Source organism: Struthio camelus, chromosome 1 (assembly GCF_040807025.1).
Source record: "Struthio camelus isolate bStrCam1 chromosome 1, bStrCam1.hap1, whole genome shotgun sequence".
Lineage (NCBI taxonomy): Eukaryota > Metazoa > Chordata > Aves > Struthioniformes > Struthionidae > Struthio > Struthio camelus.
Genome location: NC_090942.1, coordinates 18,054,859 through 18,080,142, shown reverse-complemented (window position 1 = coordinate 18,080,142; position 25,284 = coordinate 18,054,859). Strand labels below are relative to the sequence as shown.

Genomic DNA, 25,284 nt, shown 5'->3' with positions numbered 1-25,284 from the left:
TGATGTCATTAGTAACTTAGGCAATAAAGATGAGTGTATTTGAATTAGAAATATTACATTATAAACTAAAAACAAAAATTGGTAGTAAAGACCATAAAATACATTTTTAATTTAGATTTACAACATTGATCTATGAAAGTACTACATTTTTATACTGTGCTGATTTCCTAACCAGTTTATATTTTACATTTTATATATCTAATTTCTTTAAAAGCACATTAGTTCATATCTCATTAGAATAATATTAATCCATCAGTCATTTCTATCTTTTCTTAAAATCTTTGAACAGCAAGTTATCTTTGAGACGAAAAGTCTAGTCAATAAGTTTTAGTTTCCAGCGCTGTTTTTCACATTTGTATGCTCTTGCTGTCGTTTTTCATAATTGAAATCTTATTTGTATTTCTAAAAGACATCAATATGCTGCATTTGACATTAACAGATAAGTTATGATTCTGAATAGTTGAATTATCTTAACATTTACTTCACTGAAAAAGTTCCCTGAAATAGCACTGGACACCTTTAATAACGTTAAGGCAATAAGGCTCACAGCCACAGGACACATTGTATGAGGCAGCATTTCATGTCTTCTGACCTGCATCCTGATAATTTCATAAGGCTCACTACTCACCTTTTTCACTCAAATAATGATTTCACAGACCTTTAACAATGTCTTCCTCTCACCTCTCCTTCCTCTCAAGTCTCTCACTTTTTTCTTTACTGGAAAACGTGAATCTGTTTAACCGTTCCTTGAATCAAAGCCAAGCCATACCTTTGCTTGTCTTCATAACCCTCATTTGTACACCTTTTTCTAATTTTAGTTTATCCTTTGGAGACTGAGAATCCACAACAGTACACAGTATTCAAAATGCAGATGCACAGGAGATTTGTGACACAGCTTAACTATGTTTTCTGATTTATTCTCTATTGCAACTTAATCATTTTAATACTGTTTGCTTTCTGATTGCTATTGAGCAAGCCAGTATTCTCTGTTCAAGAGCTCTCCTCTGAACAATAATAGCTAACGCAGCAGTGCCCATCCCTGTATTAGCTCAGTTAGGGCTTTCTTTCCTCTGTTACTCATATCACTCCATATCTATCTGTACTGAATTTCTTCTGAAAGCTTGTCACCCAGACCCTGAGTTTTACAAACTCCTCCTGTGACTATTCACCAGCAACCTTAAGTTGGAATGACCCAAATAACTTGGTACAGTGAGTGAATTTTGTCCCTTCACAACTCAACCCATTTCCAAATCATTTACAATGATGCTGAACAGCAAGACCCCAAAAGAAGTTCCTGTGGAATTCCATTACAGTCCAAAAACACATATTCTAATTCAATTAATAAATTTAACACTTGTAATTAATCGTTGCAACTTTATTATGACAGTGTCAGAACTTAAATACTGTATTCATTACATAAAAACATACAAAGAAGCTTTAATAGGGGAGTGTGACAAGAGAATTAAGATGAAAAGCAAAATCAAATAAGGAACACAAACCAATCATGCTATATACACACACACAATTAAAAAAAGAACTTCTAAGTGGAATATCATATGATAAGAACTTCTAGACCTTGAATGATTTTGACAAATACATAGCACCATGGGAACTAAGCTCTAGAGTACTTCAGAATACATTATTAATAAAATATATAAAAAGTAAAAAAGAAGAGAGATTCAAAGGCACAACACGAGAAGAAACTGACAGATTCAATGCAGAAGATTAATGAGATGTCTCTCTTGTTCCTACTCATGTCTTCATTGTTATTCTTGGCCTGTACTTATATATTCTCATTTTCTGGTCTTTTTTTAGACTAGTTCTCAATCTGAAACAGCAATTGTTGTCTAATTAATTAGTAACCAACACTGTGATACCAGACGAATTATTAAAATGAGTTATCTAAAAACCATTTAGATATCATTCTTACCTCTGTTACTTTGGGCTGAAGTCTTAAAACTTCAGGACTCATGCGTGGGATATCTATATGAATCTAATTAAACAGAAAGAAGAATACTGTAAAAGGAACCAACAGCACACTTTTTAAACAAAGCAAGAGTTGAAACATTCCTATGGTCTTACAGGTTCATGGTTATAATCCCACTGCTTAGAAAACCCTACTACAGGTCTTAAATGGAAAGCACTAGTACGGCAGCGTGCATGCCATGACAAAAATCTGACATTAAGACTTTAAAATACTTGATCTTCTGTATTTTGAATTTCAGACCAAAATATTTAATATTTAATATTTCATTACAGATTTAATTAATTTTGCTCCTAAAAGGGAGGAAAATAATTGGTTAGTTAACTGCCTATTGAAAGCAAAGCCGACTGCCTTTCAAGTGAGATTAAAGAAATAAGAGAGAAACAATAGGAAACTTTAACAGAGGGTGCGGGGAAGTTGAAGTTCTTTCACAGATTTCATGTAGGTAAAAGTCATTTCAATAAGTGTTGTACCTGTCTATAGGTATCTTGGTGATTTTCATCATTTCTGGAATCATAGTATTGTTCAACAAACGCAAAGTATTCTTTCCGTTTTCTTTGCAAAGTGCTTTCTCTTCGGTCCACATTTGCAGGAAGATAACCCTGAAAAATAGTTAAATGAAAAAGATACTACTCTGCCTTACAAGACGTACAGTTAGCATTTGGCTATATGCGACAGAAGAGCTAATGAACTGATGCAGTACAATGCAGTCCTACATGGATCTAAGTAATCCTTTAGTGAATCGGTTTTTACAGATACAAAATTCAAATACCAACACCTTACTAAAAATCAACATTTTTTTTAAGAATAGATTTAAGTGTATTTTTCGTCTTTAAAAAGCAATTTCTGATCAAAAATACTATGACGTACTATGAAAAAAATCCTCAAAATAAATAAGTACAGAAAACTATAATACTGTAAGCGTTCATTAATTTCTAGTATCCCATATGGTCCTTCTATGAGGTATATCTTTTGATTCTAAACAAAATGCATTTTAGCTCAGTTGCTTTAAAATAGGAATGATATACATTAGAATAGGTACTTTGGTTTAAATTATGGTTAAAATCATAATGCAATGGAGTATTTCCTCAAAAGTTTCAAAAACATTCTAGCTATTCTATTTCACTGTTTCAGAAGAGAAAAAAATTTCAAATTTTCATTTTACCTCAACTGATTATTACAGGGTACATCATAGAAAAAGGCTCAGTGGAATCAGTGATTGAGTTTTTAAACGCAATAGTAGCTATACGTCTCAAAAACAAATTATAAATATTAGATTTTTCCCACTAGGTTTAGGAATGTTAAGGAAGTCAAACATCAGATAGGATTATGCACTGTTCTTTAAATATAAAATGCATCTAATTTGTTCTTCAGAATCGCATCCAAACATATCAGAAAATCCCATTCTTCCACAAAAATCCATTCTCATTTTCTTCCTTTGTCCAGTATGATCCCTATTTCTGGGATCTCAGGCTATTTTCTATTTAGAAACAACAAGCTCAGGTTACCATTTCACCATTTTATGAAAGTAAGCATCATGAATGTTACCAAATGTTCAGCTATTACATAAAGCACTACATATTACAAATATTATATTTTTTAAACACTATTATTCATGTAACTGGCTACTGAAAACTTTCCTGAATATTCAGGAACAGTTAATGCTTTCTTGTAAGCAGGTTCATTTCAAGCAATCATCACCAATATCTCATAACATCACAAAAAATACAGTTATTTCATATCAAATTATATTTGTAATTATATATGTAATATATTTCATATATTTACATATATGAAGAGCTTGAAAAATTATTTAGAATTAACATTCTAAACATAGACAGCTTTAAAAACAGATCTGGCCATCCAGAAGACAATATAAAAAAATTTAAGAATCACATCATTCACTATTCAGAACAAATTAAAACATTTCTTGTCAGTATTATAAAAGCCTTCCTTCCACAATAACAGCTACTGTCATAACTAATGGGAAATAATGTAATAGAGAAGGTAAATTTAAATTAAATTAAATTTAAAAATCCTCCTAATATCATAAACTTTGATAGTAGAAGTGCAGTACGTATCTCCACTTACACAATGAGCCATAGGCAGTGCAAGTAACTAATAATGAGCTATGCATTTTATTACCAAAGCAACTTGCTTGTTCAGTCCTAAACACATTGGAAGCAAAAATGCTAGTTATAATTGTTAACATGTCTGCTTCATTTCATGAGAAATGATCAGTACTTTGGATTTTTGAGGGCGAAGATAGGGGTAAATCTAAGATTAAAATCTCTTAGTTGACGCAACAAATTTAAATATATTAAGAATAAATACAGTAGTTCCATTACTTTCCCGCTGCAGTCCAACAGAATCCCCCATTTCTTTAACTTCTGCTTTGCTCTACAAATGCTTAACATTTGGGGGGAAAAAAAATAAAATCACCATAGGAAAACATCAACAGCCTTTTTATAAGGATCTCTACATCAAAATCATTTTTAAAATCCTTGTACATTTTAATTTCCTCCACACTTTAAGAAACCATCAAAACAAGTACAAACTGAATTACAGTTCAGATATCTTTAAAACGTACTTGTTTCGTCAAGACCATTTCTTTTAAGATGTACTGACTTGCATCTGGTCTCAGGTATTTTAAATTGCATTAGCTTAACTTCTGCCTAAATATACAGTCTGACATTTAATACCCTTAGTGTTTTGTAAATATTGTTTAAAAAAGTTAAATATTGAATTCTACCCCCCTATTTATTGTCAATCATTGGATTTTTTTCTGCAGGATATGTTAGTCCCATTAGAAAACAATTCATTTGTGAGATCAGATGTGATTGTCCCAACGATGCCAACACTTCTCAGTAATAGTTTCTTTTGCCATTACTCAGGTTCAGAGATTGAAGTAATCTTTCAGTTGGACATGTCTTGTTTCCTGTTCACTTTACAGATAAGATTTTACTTTAAAAAGTTGGAAGGGCTTGCAAGATATCATCCGGGCATGAACTGGTGTAGAGTTTAATCCGTTTATTCATTAATTTCCCTTCAAAGGCTTTGGCAACCATGTATTTAGTTTTGTTATTCAAAAGAGAACTGAGCCTGAATAGTTCTGCTTACTTTTAGGTATAGAATGCCTAGCTTTGTTATGTTTTAGGAATAAATGATATATTTTTATAAATTGTTACAAGTAGACTTGATAGTAGCAGCAGTCTCTCAGCATCATATTGATTTTCAGTTGCTTTCACTTTGGAAAAACTGCTTTGATCCAACACATATGTTAATACTATTAAAATTTTGACTATGTAATAGCTCTTTCAACTGATCAATTTTTAAAACTGTATTTTAAAAATTTCATCTTCAATGCTGCTTTAATAAATCGAACAATCACCTTCTGTTTCCAATACCAGTCATGCTCGGTGTCTCAAATAAATCATAGTTTGGGCTTATTAAGTAGGACTTCTGAGCAATTCCAAGACAAATACCTCCACTCTTAACTTGGTTCTTTTGGGTTTTTTTGGTCTTTTTTGTTCTTGCAATTTATGTTTTACTTTTGGTTTTGTACGTTTATTTCCCCAACAGCTCCCATTGCTGCTTATAACACAGTAAGTTACAATACTACCCATTGTATCAGCGAGGTGTATTAGTAAAGCGATTAAAGTGACTAACAAAATCAAATAACGTTAGGAAAAAAGAGAGTTTTTTTTTTTTTTTTTTTAAAAAGACCACAAATGGTCAAAGCACCCCTTCCTCCCCACTTCTGAAAGAATATGAAATAAGCTCCTGCCTTAAAGTACAGAAAATTGAAGGTTACTAAATAACTGGTCTTCAGGTTTCCAAAACGTATTCACTGAGGATCACTCAGTAGATGAGAAATCATTGTACGAAGTACAGAGGAAAATCTATAACACTTGTAATGAGAGACTGACAACTTTCAAAATACGATAGCTGCTTAGAGAAAGAGTTTTGGAAGTCTCTTACTCAAAAAAAAAAAAATTTCACTTAATTTTTAGAGCCAAAAAACCCCACGTAACTTTGAAAACAGAACTCAATTAAATTGCATGCTGCATGTTTAACTTTAATTGCAATAGAATATTTTAATATTCACTGTTTAGAAGCTGCACCTGCATTTGCATTGGAAGAACTAAGCTGCAAATTTATTGGAATTCATTAGCAAGAGAGATTCTTTCAGTCACTGGAAATTGGACTCAATCTGAGGTAAATATTTTATACTCCCTGTTGAATTATTCTAAAAAAAGGAAAGCTATGTAAGCCCACACTCTGAAAAATTCAATAGCACTAAACTGTTGTGCACATAACTCAGAATTCTAAGTAGTTCTTAAATGTGTGAAGATTTGCTGACGAAGCGTCTTCTACAATCGCTACAGAGCGGGCTGCATGAGATATTTGGTTCTTTTTGACACAAACACCTTCACGATTTTTTCTCTCAACAGCGTACAAACAACAGCTAAAACTAACAACGACTTGCCATGGCAAGTATCATAGTTCAAAAACTGACATCAAAAACATTCCTATCAGGCACACACTGTATTTTTGCAAAAGGACCCTATTTAAATATAATGCAAATATTAAGATTAAAAAAAAAAATCAAGTTCTGTGACACTAAACCTAACAAAGTTTAGATTTCGACAAATTTGTGTTTCATGATTGCTTGAATGAAATATCTTAGTGTACTGTTCTATGATATTTCAGTCAATCGATTTCAGATCTATTACAGTTCTAATCTCCTCCTACCTCTGGCCAAGGTTCAGAGAGCTAAGCCAACCAAAAACTCACCTATAAAAAAAAGTGATCAGGTTTTTAATCAGCTTATCTCCCTGAACTGACTCACAAGTCTGACAGCAGGTGAACCAATGCCACCAGGTAAAGGGTAGGACCATGGCAGTTCTGATTTGTTCATCTTAACCTGCTGCAGGAAAACAGTCCAAAGAAGCACAAGCTCCCATTGTAACTTTTCTTCAACACAGTATTTATCTTTTCTATGAGGAGTTCTCGGCCATTGCTTAAATGAGTAGTCAGAACGAAGCCTTTCCTGGGACACTGATAGGTTTTCCTTCCGCTACTGTCTGCCTATTTTCAAGAAAATTGTAGGAATTTACTCATCTTAGAACTCTCCACCATGCTGGCAAATTTGGTTGAAATAGGCCGTTGTTATCACATAAGCCTTGCTTTCATTTTAAGCTTGAAATTGAGTAAAGAACAGAACTTTCATTACAGTTCAACAATAAGATAAAAAGTTTTGAAGTATCACTAATGAATTACAGCTCAAGCAAAATTATCTGCACTGACTGAAAAGGCTATTACTGCTAAACACAAAAAACACTTACCGAAAGCAGCTTCCACGCAATTGGACGAACTTGTTTGGGAATTCCAGACCAACTCAGCTTCCGTAATTCTTCTATTAAAAGAAAAGTATATCACGAGAAAGAAGAAAAATATTACCAAATAACATTTACAGCAGTTATCATACCTCGCTATAAGTCCAATGAAATCATAACTATACAGCATTTCTGAACAATTAGGAAGATACAGGATAAATGCTATCTATAGGGATAGCAATGAGGATAGGCACTGAGTGCAATAAGGCAGCTTTCGGCAGTATTTCCCAGTATTATTTTTAATATACATGCCTCATATTAATATGCAAGAGATACTCAGCCTTATTGTGTAATACACTTATACGGATCCTAATCAAAAATGCATTTAGCAGTTATGTAAACAGAATGATACTTCATGTGTCAACGCTGGAATTTAATCAATGTTATATTTTCGTTCTTCATGTTGTACTTGAAAGTCCTCTTGAAAGTAATCTCCTCTCAAATATCAAGTGTTTGAAAAAATTTGGGAGCCCTCAGTTCTGATCCCTATTTCCAGAGCTACTTGTTTTATATTCAACAGAGTTAGAGTAAGTACAGAATAGTTAGGGCAACAGAAATTAGCAGGTACGACTTATGGTAGCACTGCCATAATTGCATATTACTCAAATTCAAAAAGCTGAAGCATTAGCAGGATTAAGCCACAAGGTCAATTTGAATGACAAACAGTAAAACAAGAAATGAAAGTGCTGCAGCCCCCTCTTCAACAGTGTTACTCAGGCACAAAAGTAAACTCACTAACTTCAATGGGCTTGAAAGCTAGCCTATGTTTGGTAACATCATGCTCTTAAACTGGTAAAGTCTTTTAGTAAGATGATACATAAGTATTAAAATTCATGTCTGTCTTCGCTCCTCTCTTATAAAGTATGCGACTATCCATAATTACCGTCAGCTCCCCCATTCCATGCATCTCCAACAAGAGTATGTTTCCAGAAAACATTCACAAGAGAAAAAACACAGAAGCAGCAGCTATGTGACAGATAAACATAAATGAGCATATCCACTAAGCTGCTCAGAAAGAAAAGCAGATCTACAATAGCAAGCAAGTTAAGTATCATATTAGATGTGGAATATTATCATTAGCAAATTATTTCCACATAACATTTTCAACTATTTTTAAATCAGGAAGGAAAACATACTCAACTGAAATAGTGCAATATTTAATAAATATATTCAAAAAAATGACTCTTTTAAAAGTGTATTGATGCTAAATAATTAAAGTATACAAAAAGAATTCTTAATTGACAGTTAAAGCTTCCAGAGAAGCAGCAACTAAAGAAAAAAAATCCAGGCCCCTGGAACATGCAGTGTATTTTCTACTCTATACTCTAAAAATGAAGTTACCCGATATTAAGCTGAATTTTTACTTTAGTTGCGCACTACCAAAATGACACTAACAAAATCCATTTTGTCTTAAAATGCAATGAGAGCATCAATAAGAAGTAAAATACATCATTACAAAAAATTTCCATCTGGATGAATCCATACTTCCATCTCTTCACTTACAAAAATACAGAAAAAGGAAAATGAGCAGACGGTAGAAATGAAGGACTACCATAGTCATAAGGTCATAAGTAGATGAGTGATTTTTAGGATGGTCACTTCAAACAAACTAGGACTATCCCAAACAGATATGAACTTAGCAACGAGTACTGAGTTAAGAAAAACATTACAGCACTAGATACACGTACGTACAAACGTACGTGTGAGCGTTCCATAAATTACGGTTTTCTCTCACGTTCGGCAGCAGGTTCAGCCAGGAGAACAGCAGCTGCACAGAGATCTCACTGAGAACAGCCAGGCCGTGTCATCACAACCCAAGTAACACAGTGACCAGACATTGCCTCAATATCCATCAGGCTCAAAATATAAGAAAAGCAGAGAAAAGGAACAGATACTGGGAAATAAGATTTTAAAAGTCCATCATATCAAAGCTCTGTTTCGCTAATGATGTTTTATCATCAATCAACACAGCAGATGTGGAAGACTCCAAGTCTTCAAAAACATCAAGGTCTTAACTGAGTTGTTTTAAGCAATCCACTTCATTAAGTCCATTCAAGCAATCCTATTCCTCGTGCCTGCATTTAACAGATGTGAGATTTAAACAAATCAAAAAAAAATTCATATGAAAGTGTCTATCACGAGTCCTGAAACCAGTCTGACAAAAAAGGGTTACTTTCTTATGATTCCAGTAAAACTGTCTTCAGTCAATACCCTTTTAAGTAATACTGTATTTGAAAAAATAAGTTTCATTAATAGTCAAGGATCAACACAGATCCTTGAAAATTAGAAAGAAAAATCTCTTAACTTGTTTTTTGATTCAAAATCACAGTTTGTTCTGTAGTTTTGCTTTTAAATCAACTAATTTATATCTTTCCTTTAAAAGAAGAAAAACAAGGAGGTCAAGGTCAGATCTTGTTAAAGCAAGAGCATGTAAATAAATAAAGGTTATTTACTATCAGTACAAATTTAGACTTATAGGACTGTGTAAATATGCTAAAAATATAGAATATCTAATAATTTAGGAATGTCATATTGAGCATGATCAAAGATAAGTTCAGTCCTATACCCTGGGCATTCCAAAGATTCAAATACCAAATACTAAAGGGAAGAATAGAAGAATAGGTCAAGTATGAAGTGACTTATTTGATTCCCAGTCACCTAAAATTTAAAGATTCCTCAGCCACAGAATAGTATGTGCACTACTGCATTTAATGGTCACTAAGAGACCTATCTTTCCTGAACTTGCTTAATCATGTTTGAACCCATTCACACTTGTGACATTCACAACATCCCATGGCAAAGAACTCCACAACTTTATTACGCATTAAGCAAAAATCCTTCCTTTGGGGTCGGACTGACATGGAAGCCTGACTTATTTCCCATTATTATTCACTGCAAGAAATCCCTTTTCACATTTTTCATACCATTCATGATTTTATACATCTCTTATTTCTCTTCTCAGTTATCTCCTCTCCAAGCTAAAGAGCATTAATCTACTTAATGGCGTTTTACAACCACTGCATATTTCTGGTGATTTTTGGTTAAATTCTCATAACTTTCCTAGAGCTACTATAAAATTTGCATTTACATCCAAAGATCTTCAAGAATTTTAGAAACTATGCATAGGTATAGGTCTGTTAGAACATTATGTACAGAAAAACTAACTGGGTTCTCTAGAAATACTGTACAAAAGTGCAGGACTTTCCTTTCCTAATGAACTCCTAGACTTAAAGGAGTCAACAATTCCTATATGAAACTCTAAGATGATCAAAATATAAAAATTATGCTTTCAAGTTGGGAATTCTTAGGTCAAATGTACATCTGACATCAAATAAACATAAGCTAAAAAAGATGAATGCCAAAGATTGCCATTCAACTCTTTGCAAGTGCAAAACAGTGAATTAACATTGCTTTCAAACAACATATATCAGTGACCAGTTACCAGGTATTACACTGGACACTGAAAACAAGCTAGAAACAAAACTTCTAAGGCATATAAAATACTGAATGATCAGGTGTTTACTGTATTTTCAATTTAAAAGTTGATGTAATAAAGCTCAGTTTTTCAGAAGATAGACTTATCAATGAAGTCTACTATTGCAAATGTTTCAAAAAATCCTTGCTTCAATACAAAACTCTCAATTTCAAGAATATACTATTAATCTTTGGGGAAAGTGTGTCATTAAAGAGTGTCCTTACTATCTTCACTTCAGCATGCCATTGGGCTCACAGTAATTATTTGATGATTAACCCTTATATTAAAAGTAGCAATTAAAGAGCCTTAATAAAGCCCACAATTTGTCATCAGTATGAACTTCCTTTTTCCCCCCCCCTCCCTTTACCATTTTCAAAACATTCAATATCCAAACAACTAGAGCATTTCCACAACTTCCCCTAAGTTCAGAACATAGCCTTGCTGCATTTTAAAAGGCATAGCTTCAAAACTCCTGGCATCTGTTGCAACAGTATCAGAAAAATTTCTTCAGGACTTTCGAAATCCATTTAGGCATAAATGCTTTCTCCACCTATGCTCCACTGTTATGGGGCTTCTCCACCACACACTTGGGACTTCTGTATGGCTCCCACCAGATGGTGAGGGCACAGCTGAAATTAGGCCATCCAGGCGAGGCTAGAGTAGCAATTGCATTGCTGTGGGACAGCACAAGGGTCAGAACTCCAAGTGCATCCCCTCAAGCCTTCCTTGGGGTTCACCTGCCTGGGCTCAGGGTCAAAATTGAGACAGTGCAGCTGGTAGCCTTGAACAGCGCTGCTGTGAAGACAGCTAAGAGGCCTCCATGAGGGCTGCCCTACCTTCCTGTGGGAGCCGTTTTTAGGTTGAGGCTCTCACCTTGGCTCCTGCCTCCTATATTGCAGCTGCGTGCCTGGCCCTGAACCCTACTGATCCACAACCACACCATGAACTTTTCATGCTTGACTTTTCAGCTTGATTTTGAGCCTGTCTTGTCCCAGACTTGCCTGGGGATCTGGACTCTTGCTTAAATCTGGTCACTGCTCTGCTCACCTTGCTCGGGTACCCTGTGATAGTTCCCTTGTTAGCAAGGCCACTGACCCTGCCTGCCTTGTTCACAGGCTCCAGCTCGGCTCACTTCCCCTCGGGGAGAAGTCTGCCCTTGCTGCTCCTTGGCAGCAGGAATATCAAGAAAGAATTTCCGATTTCTATGCCTCAAGAATGATCACAGTGAATTACTAAAACACAGAGCTATAACAAGTTTTGAACCATAAAAACTGTTTCAGGCTGCCTGTAAACTTCAGAAAGCAACATGAAAATTCCAGTTCAGGTCATTACCACCTCCATTGTATATCTTAAGTACAGCTTTTCTTCTCTCTCCCCATATCTTGAGTTACCATCCTACTTCTTATATTGCTCTATACCTGTATGCTAAAGAACCTCCTGAAAAGTCCAGCCTTAATTTGGCAAATCTCATTTTATCCCTACTAACCTTCAAGATATAGCTCGCTTTGTTTAACAGTTCTTGTTGCACCTCCTCTTTGTTGGCTTACAAAAAGCGTGAACAGGCTGAATAAATTTAAGATACCCACCAGAACTGCAGGTAAGTAAAACAGTAGAATAGGTGTTTGATAGAAAATGGGAAAAAAAAACTTTGTAAAATCTGAGAATATATTTGAGCAGTTTATGAAAAAGAATATAGGACACAGCTACCTCATATAGCAGATCCCCAGTGCTATCTACCTAGGAGAATAAACAGCTATTTTAAAATTGAAAATATAAATATATTTGATTTCTAAGTCTCACGTGCACACAGAAGACTGGATCTTTATCTGTGCTTTATCTTAATAATCAATAAGTAGCTGATGATCCAGCTATATACTCCAGTCAACCCTGTTCCTCCCTCATCTGTTCCACAAATAAGTTTTCTTTGGTCTTGCCTCATTAAAGAGAAAATCCTTTCAGCAGAGATTTATTTTTTAAATAGCTAAGAATAGCAACTGCTAAAGAATGAACTGGCCCTACCGTACACATTTTCATCCAGAATACACATATATACTATTCTGAATGATTAGATCATTCACAAAGGTTAGAAGTTTAATTTTCAAAAATATTCTGAAAGGGGAAATCACATGTTCATCGGTGGTAAACGGATTTGTCACATTCTAACTGTAACTTCCCTTTGCTCTGTGTTAACTCACTGTTTGCACTTAAAAGTGAAACGATCACGCTTTGTTTCTTTCTGTGGAAATTTGGAAGTTGTTTTTAATGAATCTGAAAAGTATCTTTTTATTTTTCCCCACATACTTAAACAGTTACAAACCTGGAAATACAGTCTAAATACAGTCTATATGCAGTATTTAAGGTCCCCACTGAAAATTGATTTAGCTTGAATTAGTATACAAAAAAAAAAGCTATCCACACAAGACTTAAGAAAAAACAAAGTTGTACATTCACAATTCAACAGAAAAACCAACTATGCCTTTTCCCCCAAATTTGTATTTAATAGTTGTGATACGTTTCATGAGAGGAAATTCATGGAAGCAATTTTACTGGTTTTCTGTGAACAGAAGACACCTTTACAGTTACATATACTTCTCTGAACTGTTAGAGAAAAGCATCCTAGATCAAATCTTTAGGCCATGAATAAAAAGTTACCTTTTCAGCATTGTTATCAAACTTATCAGATAGGTATTTAATAAATGTTGACTTTGTAAGACAGCAACATGAGCAGTAGAGAAGTTAATCTGCATATTTTTGCAGCAGACATTCCCTCTCATATATGTTTTTTCAAAATACGATCTTATATCATAAATTCACAACAAACTTTACAAAGCCATTCAATAAATGATGGTGGTAACTGAGCATTATCTACCCCATAAGGTAACAGAGGACTTCAATTTTTGTCCGACAGAAGGAATTATCTTTAGTAAAATCTATATAGACTATATTCAGAGTAGCTAAAGTAAAAACGATAATGTAACAGAAACTCTGCTCTCAAACTAGAGTAGAAGTTCTTACAACAAGCACGGGCTCAAGGTTATAAGTTTTCTGCCCTGGTTTGCATTTCTGCTCTAAACATAGGTACTACACGTGTTATATTACTTTTGGCAGATTTGTTGAGACTGGCCAAGGTGCCACTTGAAATCAATTCCATGTAACGTATCCGATACAAGTAGATTTATTTATTTCTGTTAGTCTGCACAATGAGGAATACATTCAAATTTGAATGCTAGTAAGTGAACTGGTGCTTTAATTTAAAACAAATGTTAATGCAGGACATTTGATATCAAAACACTGCAATCCAAACATAAAGAGGTTTACACTTATTAGAGGATAATTTGAACTAAGGTGGAATTTAAGGACAGTCCAAGAAAAACATTCCTCAACTCCTACACATTATTACTACAACGAGGCTGTAAAAGTGAAATTGCAAGAAGACTAACGTGAAAGTCACACCCAATATTAATTCAACCTTGTTGAGTTAACAGAGTATATTTCCGGGCTTTTTTTTTTTTCAGTTCAGATTTTTGTATGATGCAGTATTGCATGTATTTCCTATACAAAAATTTAATTCCAGTCCTTGCCTTCCATCTTTTTTTTAATTGACAGAGGCAGAACTTGCCTGCTGCTGAACCTAGAAGTACACACACGCTATCAAGCAGAAATAAATCGGAGTTCGTTTTACCTGTATCAACTCCAGAACCAAAACCGTAGGGAAGCTTCAGTCAGGGAAACCCAAACTTGGCAGCTCAGAGCCGTTTTAGGCTCAAAGAAGATCTGGATAGTTCAGACTGTTCAGCGCCTTGACAAGAGCCAAGGCTTCACACAGTCTTGTGCCAGAGCTAACGTGGATGCGCTGCATTGCTGTGTCAGCAGGAAGCTCTATGCCAGAGGGATTCATTGTCTTGGATTTTTCCTAACTCAGACATTCCTGACCCATGAACTCTTTTTCTTTGAAGTACAGAGGTACTGCAGGAAAAGCATCCATCTGCTGAGGCACATACAAAGTAGTGGTAAAAATGTTGCTGTTAACTGCTACATCCAGGTTCCTGTTTTCTTAACCTCTCCTTTCTATTTACAGATCAGTCCCCTAAGTGCCATTTGTCTGTTTCACCTTCTTCTCCGCACTTCTTCTTTCCTTGTTTTTCTCTTTTCCAGCCTTTACACCTACACATTTTGGCTGTATCTTTTTCCATATCAGTAACTGAAATTCCGCAGCTGTCTTCATTGCTGGCCAATAAAATTCACTGAATAGTTTCAAAACCTTAAATTATTAACTAAAAAGTGGTATCACCTTTAAAAACAGAATCATTGGTTAAAATAAATAAATAATGAAAAAATAGACTAAATCATTACTTAAAATATGTCCAAAGGAACCTGTTAAAGAGTAAGTCTTTTTTCTTCTTTGAGCTAGAACAATCCCAGAGTTCAGTGCCCTTTTACTTTCTTCCCTATGCCAACATGTAACAATAAATTAAACAATTTCTTGCATCACATATATTTTAAAATTAACATGCAAGACTATGCATGAGGAAAAAAAATGCATTAAGTTCAAACTTTTATTATTTTTCTATAAGTTAAAGGCTGTTACAAGAATTGCAATCAGAAAAATAAAATGCTATTCAGTTTCAGAGAGACAAAGGCAAATTATAGAAAGTTTTATTTCATATGGAATTCATTATTTTTTGAACATAATTGTTCTTCTATAATAACATCTCATAAAAAAAATCTTATCTTAAAGTTTTTGTTGAAAGAATGCTTTTCATGTCTTCCAAATGTCAATTTCTAAGACAATTTTGTAACTTGGGCAACGTTACCGGCATGAATTGTAGTCACTTTGTTGACCCAATAATTTCTAAAAATCTTTAATTTATATGAATAGGTAAGCATAATTATTTCTTTCTTATATTTTCTTTTTAAAAGACTTATCTCAATCTAGAGAGGCATTTTATCTTATCAGGTAAGTAGACATTATGAGACACTAGCAGTTTCCTCACTCCACATTTTAAAATCCATGCATTTTTAACCATCAGCTTGAGAAAGTTTAAAATAAAAATATTACTTCTATTACTCCTCTCTGTATTGTTATATATATATATACACACATATATACATATATATATATATATATATATGTGTGTGTTCTTTATCTCATTTGGTAAGTTAGTATAGAAATATATTATTCTTCTATGCCTTATTAAAACACATATGAAAGATTTACAGTATACTAAATCAGAAAAGGCAGTTGTAAAACATTAGAGTTTAAGCAAAATATATGAAAATTAAAGAATCATCATTAGCCTCCAAAAAAACAGTCAAAAGGTTTACAGTACTTCCAAACAATCAATATGCAGGGGTGGAGGAAGCATGCAAACATGCTTACACACACAACTCCAAGGAACGTGGCTGTACCCCAGCAAACATCTTCCTCCAGTATTTTATGTGCACTGGAAAAAGTAGCATGGGCAATTACAGTAGCAAAAATTTGATACTACCAGAGTTTGGTGTCTATAGACATGCTAAAGAAACAATGAAAGCACAACTTGCACTGACTATAAACACTGATTAAAAGGCAGGGTGAACTTCAAATTGAATGCCGTATCACACATTCGCACAACAAATAAATATCCTTCCTCTTGAGTATGCTTTCACTGAAAACATGAGGGATTCAAGGGGAAAGAGATAAAATAAGCAAAGGAATTTCACTGATATTAAGAAAGAAATGCCATCTGAATTTCACTAATACTAAATAAGAGATAGCACCTAGAGTTGTCTGTTCAAGAAAGAAATTTAGGTTCGGGCACAGAGACATATTGCAGACAAACCCAGAGAGACTGGTTGGTGATGCACTAGAAAGCGAAAATAAAAAAGTATTTCTAAAATCAAAGCACTAAGGGACATCAGGGACAACGGAAAAAGCCACTGATGGATTCTGAAGAAAATCCAAGAACATGCAAGAGCCAAGAAAGGCTGCAGCAGACATGTCGTGGCATGTCAGCAAGGCTAGGTTACCGAAGATAGCTGGACAGGGACAGTCTTTAGTAAGCATAGTTTCAGGAAAAAACAAAAAAACAAAAAATACACATATATGGACACTTTTGAGGTCAAAACCAAGAAACAGGATTTTTTTTTTTTAACATCAGAAAAAGATGAATAACAGCTTGCCACTTTAAAACAGAAGTCTGAGAGTATTATTATTTAAGGTTAACTTTTTGTTCAGGGGGATTTGTTCTTTACTGGCAATGGGTTTCTGTGGTTGCATTTCAGGATTTCGTAAGGACATGGAGGTGGTGAGAAGCAGAGTGAAGGACAGAGAAATACCAGAATTGAGACATTTTGAAGTAGTATTAAGTGACCGTCTTTAGAGGGTCCTGGTTTTGGCCTTAAATAGAAACTTACCTAAAGAAAACCAAGTAAAACAAAATCTTTGCATTCCAAGAACAGAAAAAGTTTCATAGTAGATGTCTGAGATCCAAGAACAAAGTTGCAATTAAGAGGTAAATTTGTAAATTTATACACTACAATTTTACTTCATTCCACTTTTAGTAATTTTCTTATACAGAAGATGGATCCATTAACCTGTTTTATAGGCAGTTCCAAAACAAAAGTAGACTAGATACAAATCTAACATTGCAAACTCTCAATGATTGTCAAAAGCACGAACTTACATTCATTATTATAATACTGACAATGAATGACTGGAGGAATCATAAAAATTACAGTACAATTATAAATAATATTTCAATACCCATCTTATTATGGAGCAGTGGGTCCATAGCAGGCCTGGAATGGGCACTAACATATTGATATCAGGACGCTTGGCCCTTGCCAACCAGGGAAGACCCCTGCTTCTCCCCAGTCGCCCTGACAGCAGAGGCAGGTCGGACTCATGTGGCATGGTTATAACAACATTATAACATGGTTATAATAACAATATTGTCAGACTCCAGCTGCAATGACCAAGTCCAGGGCTGCCCAACAGGTACTCCCAGAAAGGTCTGGTCACATGATTACATGCCTTATTATCCTTTTATCCTGTTCCTTGACCCTCCTTTTTCACCATTCTACCTCCCTTTCTCCACCCCAACCTCCTTCCAAACAAATAACCCACTTCAATTACTTTTTCCCCTGTTGGTGCCAGTTTTACTGCAAACATACCCAAATTTGTTATTTCTTTGGTTACCTAGGCACTGTTGGTCTTATGAGACTGCACTTCCCAAAACGTTCCCAAAACTCCCCTCAAAGTCTCTGTGCTGTTTGGACATTTCACATATAATTCTCTCTTTACTGTCTGTGAAATCCAGGCATCCCTTCTGGGGCTATCAGCAACTTCTGTCAGCTGCTCACCCGGTTACGTTCAGCAATTTCTCACGTCACATCCAGTCGTTCTCCACGTCCTAGTCAGTCAGCTTAGCCTCAGGCCAAGGCTGAGTCAGCATTAGGCCTGCAAACCTAAGGCATCTGCAAGAAGCCTTAATTCCATCCATGACAAGATGTAAAGTAAATCCCTGAGCTACCAAGCACTAAAACGTAGGCAGTAGTACCACTGGCTACAACCCTCTAAAAGCTAAAATGGTAGGAATTAATCAGAACAAGTAAAAGTAAATCATGCATACAATACTGAAGAACTACATTAGAAAAAATGGTGTTTTGTACAGCATATGATTAACAAAAGAAGAGAGAACATCTGCCCTAATAAATACAATTTCATCTACAAATTATATACATTTTCCCTCCATTCCAGAACAGCTCCAGGGTTGGCTTAATAAAAATGAAGGCCTCAAGTCTTTGAAAGCAAGTGTTCTCCAGCTGTGTATCCTACTGCTCCACTAGCCATCGTGCCATATTTACGCATATGTATGATTTACCTTTCCAGTCTATTTGTGTCACTGGTAGTCTGGCTGAAATGAAACAGATCTTATGCATTTATTTATGCTTTTTTAATACAATCATTTTGATACAGCTACAAGTTTTGGCTACTGTCAAAAGCACACCATTTATAAACTGTGCAACAAGCACAGTATATGCAGTAAATAGAGAAAATGATCATACTTAAAAGTTACAGAAGTTGTTTGAGATGCAGCTTATTTTCTTTCTCCTTCACTCTCGTTATATATTCTGTTGAACACTCTTGTCAGTCAATCACATTACTGAATTTTTTCCCCTCCCTTACCTCCACCCAAATAGGAATCTATGCATATATGTACCTTCACTGCAAACGTCTACAAAACATCCATCCACATAAAGGAAAAAAAAAATGCAAATTTACTGTCAGAATCAGATAACATGGAATAAATGATGAAGTCAGTGACAAACCACCCAGGACAAAGATTACTCTCAAGGAGTTCATTTAATACCAAAGATAGTCAGCATGCAAACAAATCTGAACATAGCTTATTGCAGTAAAACTTTCTACCCTCTGATGCAGCTGAGCTTTCCTTCTGTGTTCAGGACGTAGCAAGAATAGCTTTGACATCAAAGAGTTTAAATAAAATGGTGCTATTTCAGATAAAAACTCCACTTCTAAGCTAAATATAAAGACCTATTTGCAGGGCTCAATGAACTGAAGTTATTGACTTGAAAAAAAAAAAAAGAGGAATAAACTTTTGTTTTCAGCAAGTTTTCATTCCTGACAACATTCTGCACTGAAGATAGATTTCCCTTAATTAGGGATGGCCTGAATTGTTGTACGCTTCCAAATAAGATGCATATCCTACAAAGCTGGATTTCAAAGGCCTGCTCTTTTTAGAAGAAAATCTAAGCAATGAGAGTAAAAATATACCAGAACAAAGTGTTATTGAAATTATTTTCAAGGAATCAGCCCCAACTGATTTTCACTGTAGAGTAAAAGACGATCAGTCTGAAATTCAAAAATAAATCTGTTTACTCTACATACAGCTTCAAAATAAGCTGTTTAAAATACTGTTTATTTCTGTCTCGAGTGGAAAAAGGTAAGGATTGAGACTGAAAAACAGAATACACAAAGCATTAGGTGAAGAGAAAGCAGACTTTGCAGTCACCTTTGACTTCACCTTAGCTAGTCTGCTGCAAGTAAACAAAATTTAATGAAGCGTCTTCCATTTACAATTGCTCCCTTTCTCTGAAAAAGAGCATCTGATTCACCGTCAATTTCAAAAAGAACACATCAAAAAAGGTCCAACTACACCTTCAGTTATTTCAATATCACTGATTTCACAGCCAATATTTTATAGGATTTAATTGAGAAAAGGTTATTGATATGTGGTGTTATACTAATCCTTTGTTTTAGCTGATATCTAAAACAGCAGGGAGTTGCAATCTGATATTTTTGTCTGCCCAGGAGGAATACGTTAAAAAAAAAAAAAAAAAAAAAGAACAGAGACGATTTCTGGTAGCTCCCAGTCTCCAGCCATTCAGGCAGAAGTAGTGTTTTGTACTTAACAGCTCTCTATGGGTTTTTCCTCACGTACATAAGCTTTTTGAATCCATATAAAATTCTAGCAGCCATTACATCCTGTGACAAAGAGGTACATAACAAATGTTTTACATTGTACGAAGAAAATCTTTTGAACCCAGTCATAGCATCTAGATGTTCTCACTTCTTGCCTTGAAAGAAAGAGCAAAGAAGTGTCCCCTGCTTTCTGCAAATCACTATTTGTAGATCGGTTTGGGGGTTTGTTCCCTCTCTGCCATGCTGAAGAACTTTAGCCCATTTAACCAGTCCTGTACAGAAGTCATTCCACATCTTTAATCACCTTTTTCTAAATCTTTTTTTCCCCCATTATACTATAACCTTTCCGAGATGGGGGATGAGAACCACACACAATATTCAAGAAGAAGGTTGACCAGTGACTCAGAGCAGCGTAGCAACAATTGCAGTTTTGTTCCATTTCTTTCATAATAATTTCTAGCTGAAATCTAGCTGAATGAATACAACCTAGCCTTGGCAATTTTGTTGATTTTCCTTATGTTTCACAATATCAAACTTTTATTTGAAACAGATCCTCTGACCAGACGTCCATAAAGTAGGATTCTGGGCTGGAAACCTCCTCACACTCTTCCAAACTGTACACAAATTTTTTAAAAATTGTTTATGTTCATCTGCCATAGCCTTATCTTCCCTAAATACTCTTTTTAAACCTGGATTGCATATTGGTCCTACAGAATCTTTGGCAATGCTCCTGCTCCTGACATATTTAAGAAAAAGAACTATTGCTAGTTTTTATGACTTTTGCAAGCTGTCTCTCAAACGCTCTCTCTCAAAGAGAGGGGGGGAGAAGGCATGCTTCCATGCATTTAAACTGACAGGACTTAAATTCTATTTCACTCTCCTCATTCGACACAAAACTTGACCTTTTCGGAGGACATCATCTTGCATTTAATACCCTCCCTTACATTTTTGTCAGGTCACACAAGATCCTTTGAATTTTCTCAAGGCTTTTGTTTCTGTTTTGCTTTTATAAGTGATACGGTATTTGTTTGGAAACAGTATGACAGGTAGATGAATACATATCTGAGAGTATGTATTCCATACAGTATGACTGTATGGAAACAGTTGGACAGGTAGATGAATACATATCTGAGAGTTAAGTCAATTCCAACACAGAGCCATTAGCCCTGGGTACCTAATAATTACATTTTTTCACAGACACTGACTGCTGTCCTATATCACAGTGCTGCTTAATTCCAGAATCTCAGACTACGCCAGAAGTCATATAAAATTCGGTCTTAATTTTTCACTACAGTGAGTTCAACAAGCATTTTGCCAGTGACAAATAGTACACAATGTAACTGAAAGAGGCTATCCAACAACTTCTATCAGGTATAGTAGCAAGTTTTCACGACTATTACCCAAAAAGCATACTGCTTGACCTTTACACAGGGCAACTGCTAAAGCATCCATTCCAGCACACTTTCCTCAGATGGTTCAACTACACCAAGTCAGGTGCAAAAACAGAACCACCCTGCCCTTCCCAACAACAATTACAAAAGTAGGAATGAGGTTGTTCCTAGAACTGTCAGTCTAACACTATTATGGCATAAACTGAAAATGCTTCTAGTGACAAGAGAGGTAAGAACAAATGAAGCATGTGCATAGAATACCATTTTAAATGTACATGAAAATTTTTCAGTGAAGCGCGGCTCTAACAATACTGACCAAATCCATGCATTACATGTATATCTTATTTGAAATACATGCATAATTTCCACAGCAAGCATAACAATGTTTTTAATATAGGCTTTTTTCTTATTGTCAGGTCACTTAGTAATACCATATGGTAATAAAGCCATAAGAGAGAAAAAAAAAAAAAGACAGCTTTTCACTTGTGATACAGCTTTTGAACAGATCAAGTGCAACTCTGAAGTCAGCTGTACGTTATACATTAGCCATGACTGCTAGGCTGTTACATGAGAACTGCTGGTTAATCTGAATTCTTACTGTGAGAAGGAGCAGGCTTCAACAGCCCAGTTAATATTCCCTGGTTGTCCTGGGTCTCAGTTCCATTAGTTGTGATAGCACAGCCACATTATCCCGCCCTAGCACACTGCTTCCAAGGTTTCCTCGTCCTTTGACTCTACAAGATGTGCTGCGTTTGCTTAGCTACATAAAGATACTGACGTGAAGACTTGCTACCTTGATGCAAGATCTGAACTTTGCTAACTGAAAAATGAATCATTTTATTAGCAGATAATTAGCAAAATATTAACAAAAACAACTCCTTATTTACTACTTAAAATATGTCACTACAGCTAGAGATTGCTAGAATGGGATAGACCAGGCATCACAGAAACGTGCCATAAATCAAACATGGCAAGGGAAAGATTGCCTCACAGAAAAGGGGTAAAGCTATTATTAAAACTTCTAAAATAGTTGCATACCAGTTTGCCTTGTACTGCAACATTAACACAGTCACAACAGTTAGCATAAAGCACAAGATAAAAGCAGAGTGGTAGCTCTGCCTTACTTAGCTTTTTTCTTTAAGTCCTTAAATACCATAGGCATCACCTAAACAGCAACGTGGTTAAACCCCTCTGCTGACTCAGTCTATGGTTTTCTGCAATAAGCCATAATTTCTATTAATTCATATTAAATAAGGCAATCTGTAGCATCTCACACAATGGTAAATATCAAGATATAAGAGAATCCAGGGAAAATTGGCTGCAGTGATGATTAAATTCACTTGGATTCTTGTTAGGCCTTTTTTTTCCTTCCCCACCGTTCCTTCCGCCCCCCTCCTTTATTAAGCATGGCAACCTGGTCATCAGTGACAACAATGAAACATAGCTTCAAGATTTTAGGTTAGATTCAAAAATTTGCTATTACGTAGACAAATGTGATTGTTGAGTAAATTAAAAGATGATAAAGAACAACAAGATACCTAATGGAACATTTTCAAAGGCATAAGTGGAAGTTTAAGTATCCACTTCATACTGAACTGCGATGGAACTACTAGATGCTTTCTACAACTCTTCAAACGCAAACATTCAGATTGTGATATCAGAAACAGAAGCACCGGTACCACTAACAAGAACTAATTAGATTTATATACACACATGAAAAAAGGTTCGTTTTCGTTGTTGTGCTGCTTCTTTGATTTTAAGAAAGGTATAACAGTTTCACGGCTGTTAACATCACTGTAAGAAAAGCAATAAAAAGTAGAATTTCTCTATCATTCAATTTAATAGCTTGAAAGATCACACGATTTCTGCCAATTTCTACATTTCCCCCCCCCCCATGGCTGGATTTCATATGAAAGGCCTTGAGTCAGCATTTTGCTTAAATCAAAATAAAATTTTCAAATATGACATCAGAGTTGACTAAAAAGCTCTTAAGTCATCAGGTTATCCAACAGTACAGTTGGACACTCTGCAGGTTGAGGAAGTTAAAATGGTCTTTGATCACTTGCCTAGTCTCAAAGAAAATTCTCTGTGAACTACCATGCTAGCAACATTATGGTCCCATTAATGCAATTTTAGACCGTTTTCCAAAAGCTATAAAAACAGAATTCAAAAACTCCCAATCCTAAAATATTTTTACTTTTTCTATTTTTTCCCCCCTCACTTTTTAATTAGCTTGGAGACATCCTGACCTTCTATACTTTAAACAGCTTCCCTTCCAAGCCCTCTCAAGTGCACAAGTACTGATACAGATCACAGAGGAAAGCCACAAGAAAAAGTTCCTTAGACATAAGATAGCTATAAATAACACCTCAAAGCACTCTTAACACAGTATATTTTACATTCTGTGAAGAAGAGTTCAGGCAAAACGTTACCGGGTATGAACTGCAAAACATATATTGACAAAGTTCCACTAACAGAAAAGCCCCTATCATAAAATCCTCACTGTGTAGCAAGAAGTTAACATCTAACACTAGAAATGAAATTTGATATAGACTGAAGTTCTCAGATGTGAATTTTGTTGTTACCGAAATTCAAGTGTTTTAATAAGCTCCAATCCTAACTGCATTGATTTTTTATAAACCCTGTTTCAGAAAAATCAGTATTATACATAATAAATTCAGTCTCATCAAGCTTAGCTCGAGACACACACCAAAAATCATCTCCATTAAAAAAGAACTGATGATGAGTGTGTTTGGGGAGTGGGGAAAATTACTCTGATATTTTTATCTCAAAACTAAAATAATAAGTTATAGTCCATAAATTGCCACGGTATCACATTTTTAAATGAGAATTTTCACTAGCTTTTCTTTTAAACATCTGGTTCTTCACTTCTCATCCCATGCCTCTTATAGGTATTTAACCTTTTCACCAAGAAGCGCTAAGCAAATTTATATTCTACAGTCAGTGCCTTATAACACAAAATTCATCTAACACTTAAGTTTTTCTGTATAACACATGATATGACTTGCTCACTACTTTGAGCTCCATACTGGGCCAATATGTAACACATAGTATGTTCAAAGGAGGAAGCAGTTAGAAACTAACTTGTTGAAAAGAATCGGAAAGAATCACAAAAACATATGCAATGCCTGACAGAGGTCAGGCACCCAATTTAAGAACAAACAAATCCATGAAGATCTTACTCAAAGAAAAATCTCTTTGATTGCACCTCGAAAAAGAACATCTTCCCAAGACACTGAAGCAAACAAGAAAGTTGACAAAACATTGTTAGAAAACAGATATGTTCTTACAAATAGCCTTGACGTGACAAAAGTTAGCACAAGAAGCCAGCTGACGTGACATCTGCCTGGCACTCAATGCTGAAGAACACCTTGTGCGCACCTGCCCATGCCCACGTGTTCAGCCTTCGAAGCTGTCACCAGATCCACATGGCTCCTGACAGCCATCAACATTCTAAAACTGAAACCCCTCCAACAGTTTCAAAAACACTGGCTACTTCCAAGTTACTCATCTGTATCAACAGATGCCACATCTTCATAAAGAAGAGGCAGAGGGAAAGAGGCAGGTTGGAAAAGAAAGCATTATTT

The 25,284-nt window shown here is 35.2% G+C and overlaps 1 protein-coding gene across 5 annotated transcripts in view; it reads right to left on the bottom strand.

Annotated features, from left to right (window-relative positions):
* The window catches only part of TBC1D22A (TBC1 domain family member 22A), a 199,691-nt gene that overhangs the window by 154,292 nt on the left and 20,115 nt on the right, over nucleotides 1-25,284 (bottom strand). For all 5 annotated transcript variants that reach the window (XM_068931095.1, XM_068931071.1, XM_068931077.1 and 2 more), the window contains exons 5-7: nucleotides 7,333-7,403; nucleotides 2,458-2,586; nucleotides 1,931-1,993 (exon numbers count right to left, since the gene is read on the bottom strand). In XM_068931095.1, the coding sequence (XP_068787196.1) occupies nucleotides 1,931-1,993; nucleotides 2,458-2,586; nucleotides 7,333-7,403 (263 nt within the window). The remainder of the gene's footprint in view (nucleotides 1-1,930; nucleotides 1,994-2,457; nucleotides 2,587-7,332; nucleotides 7,404-25,284) is intronic.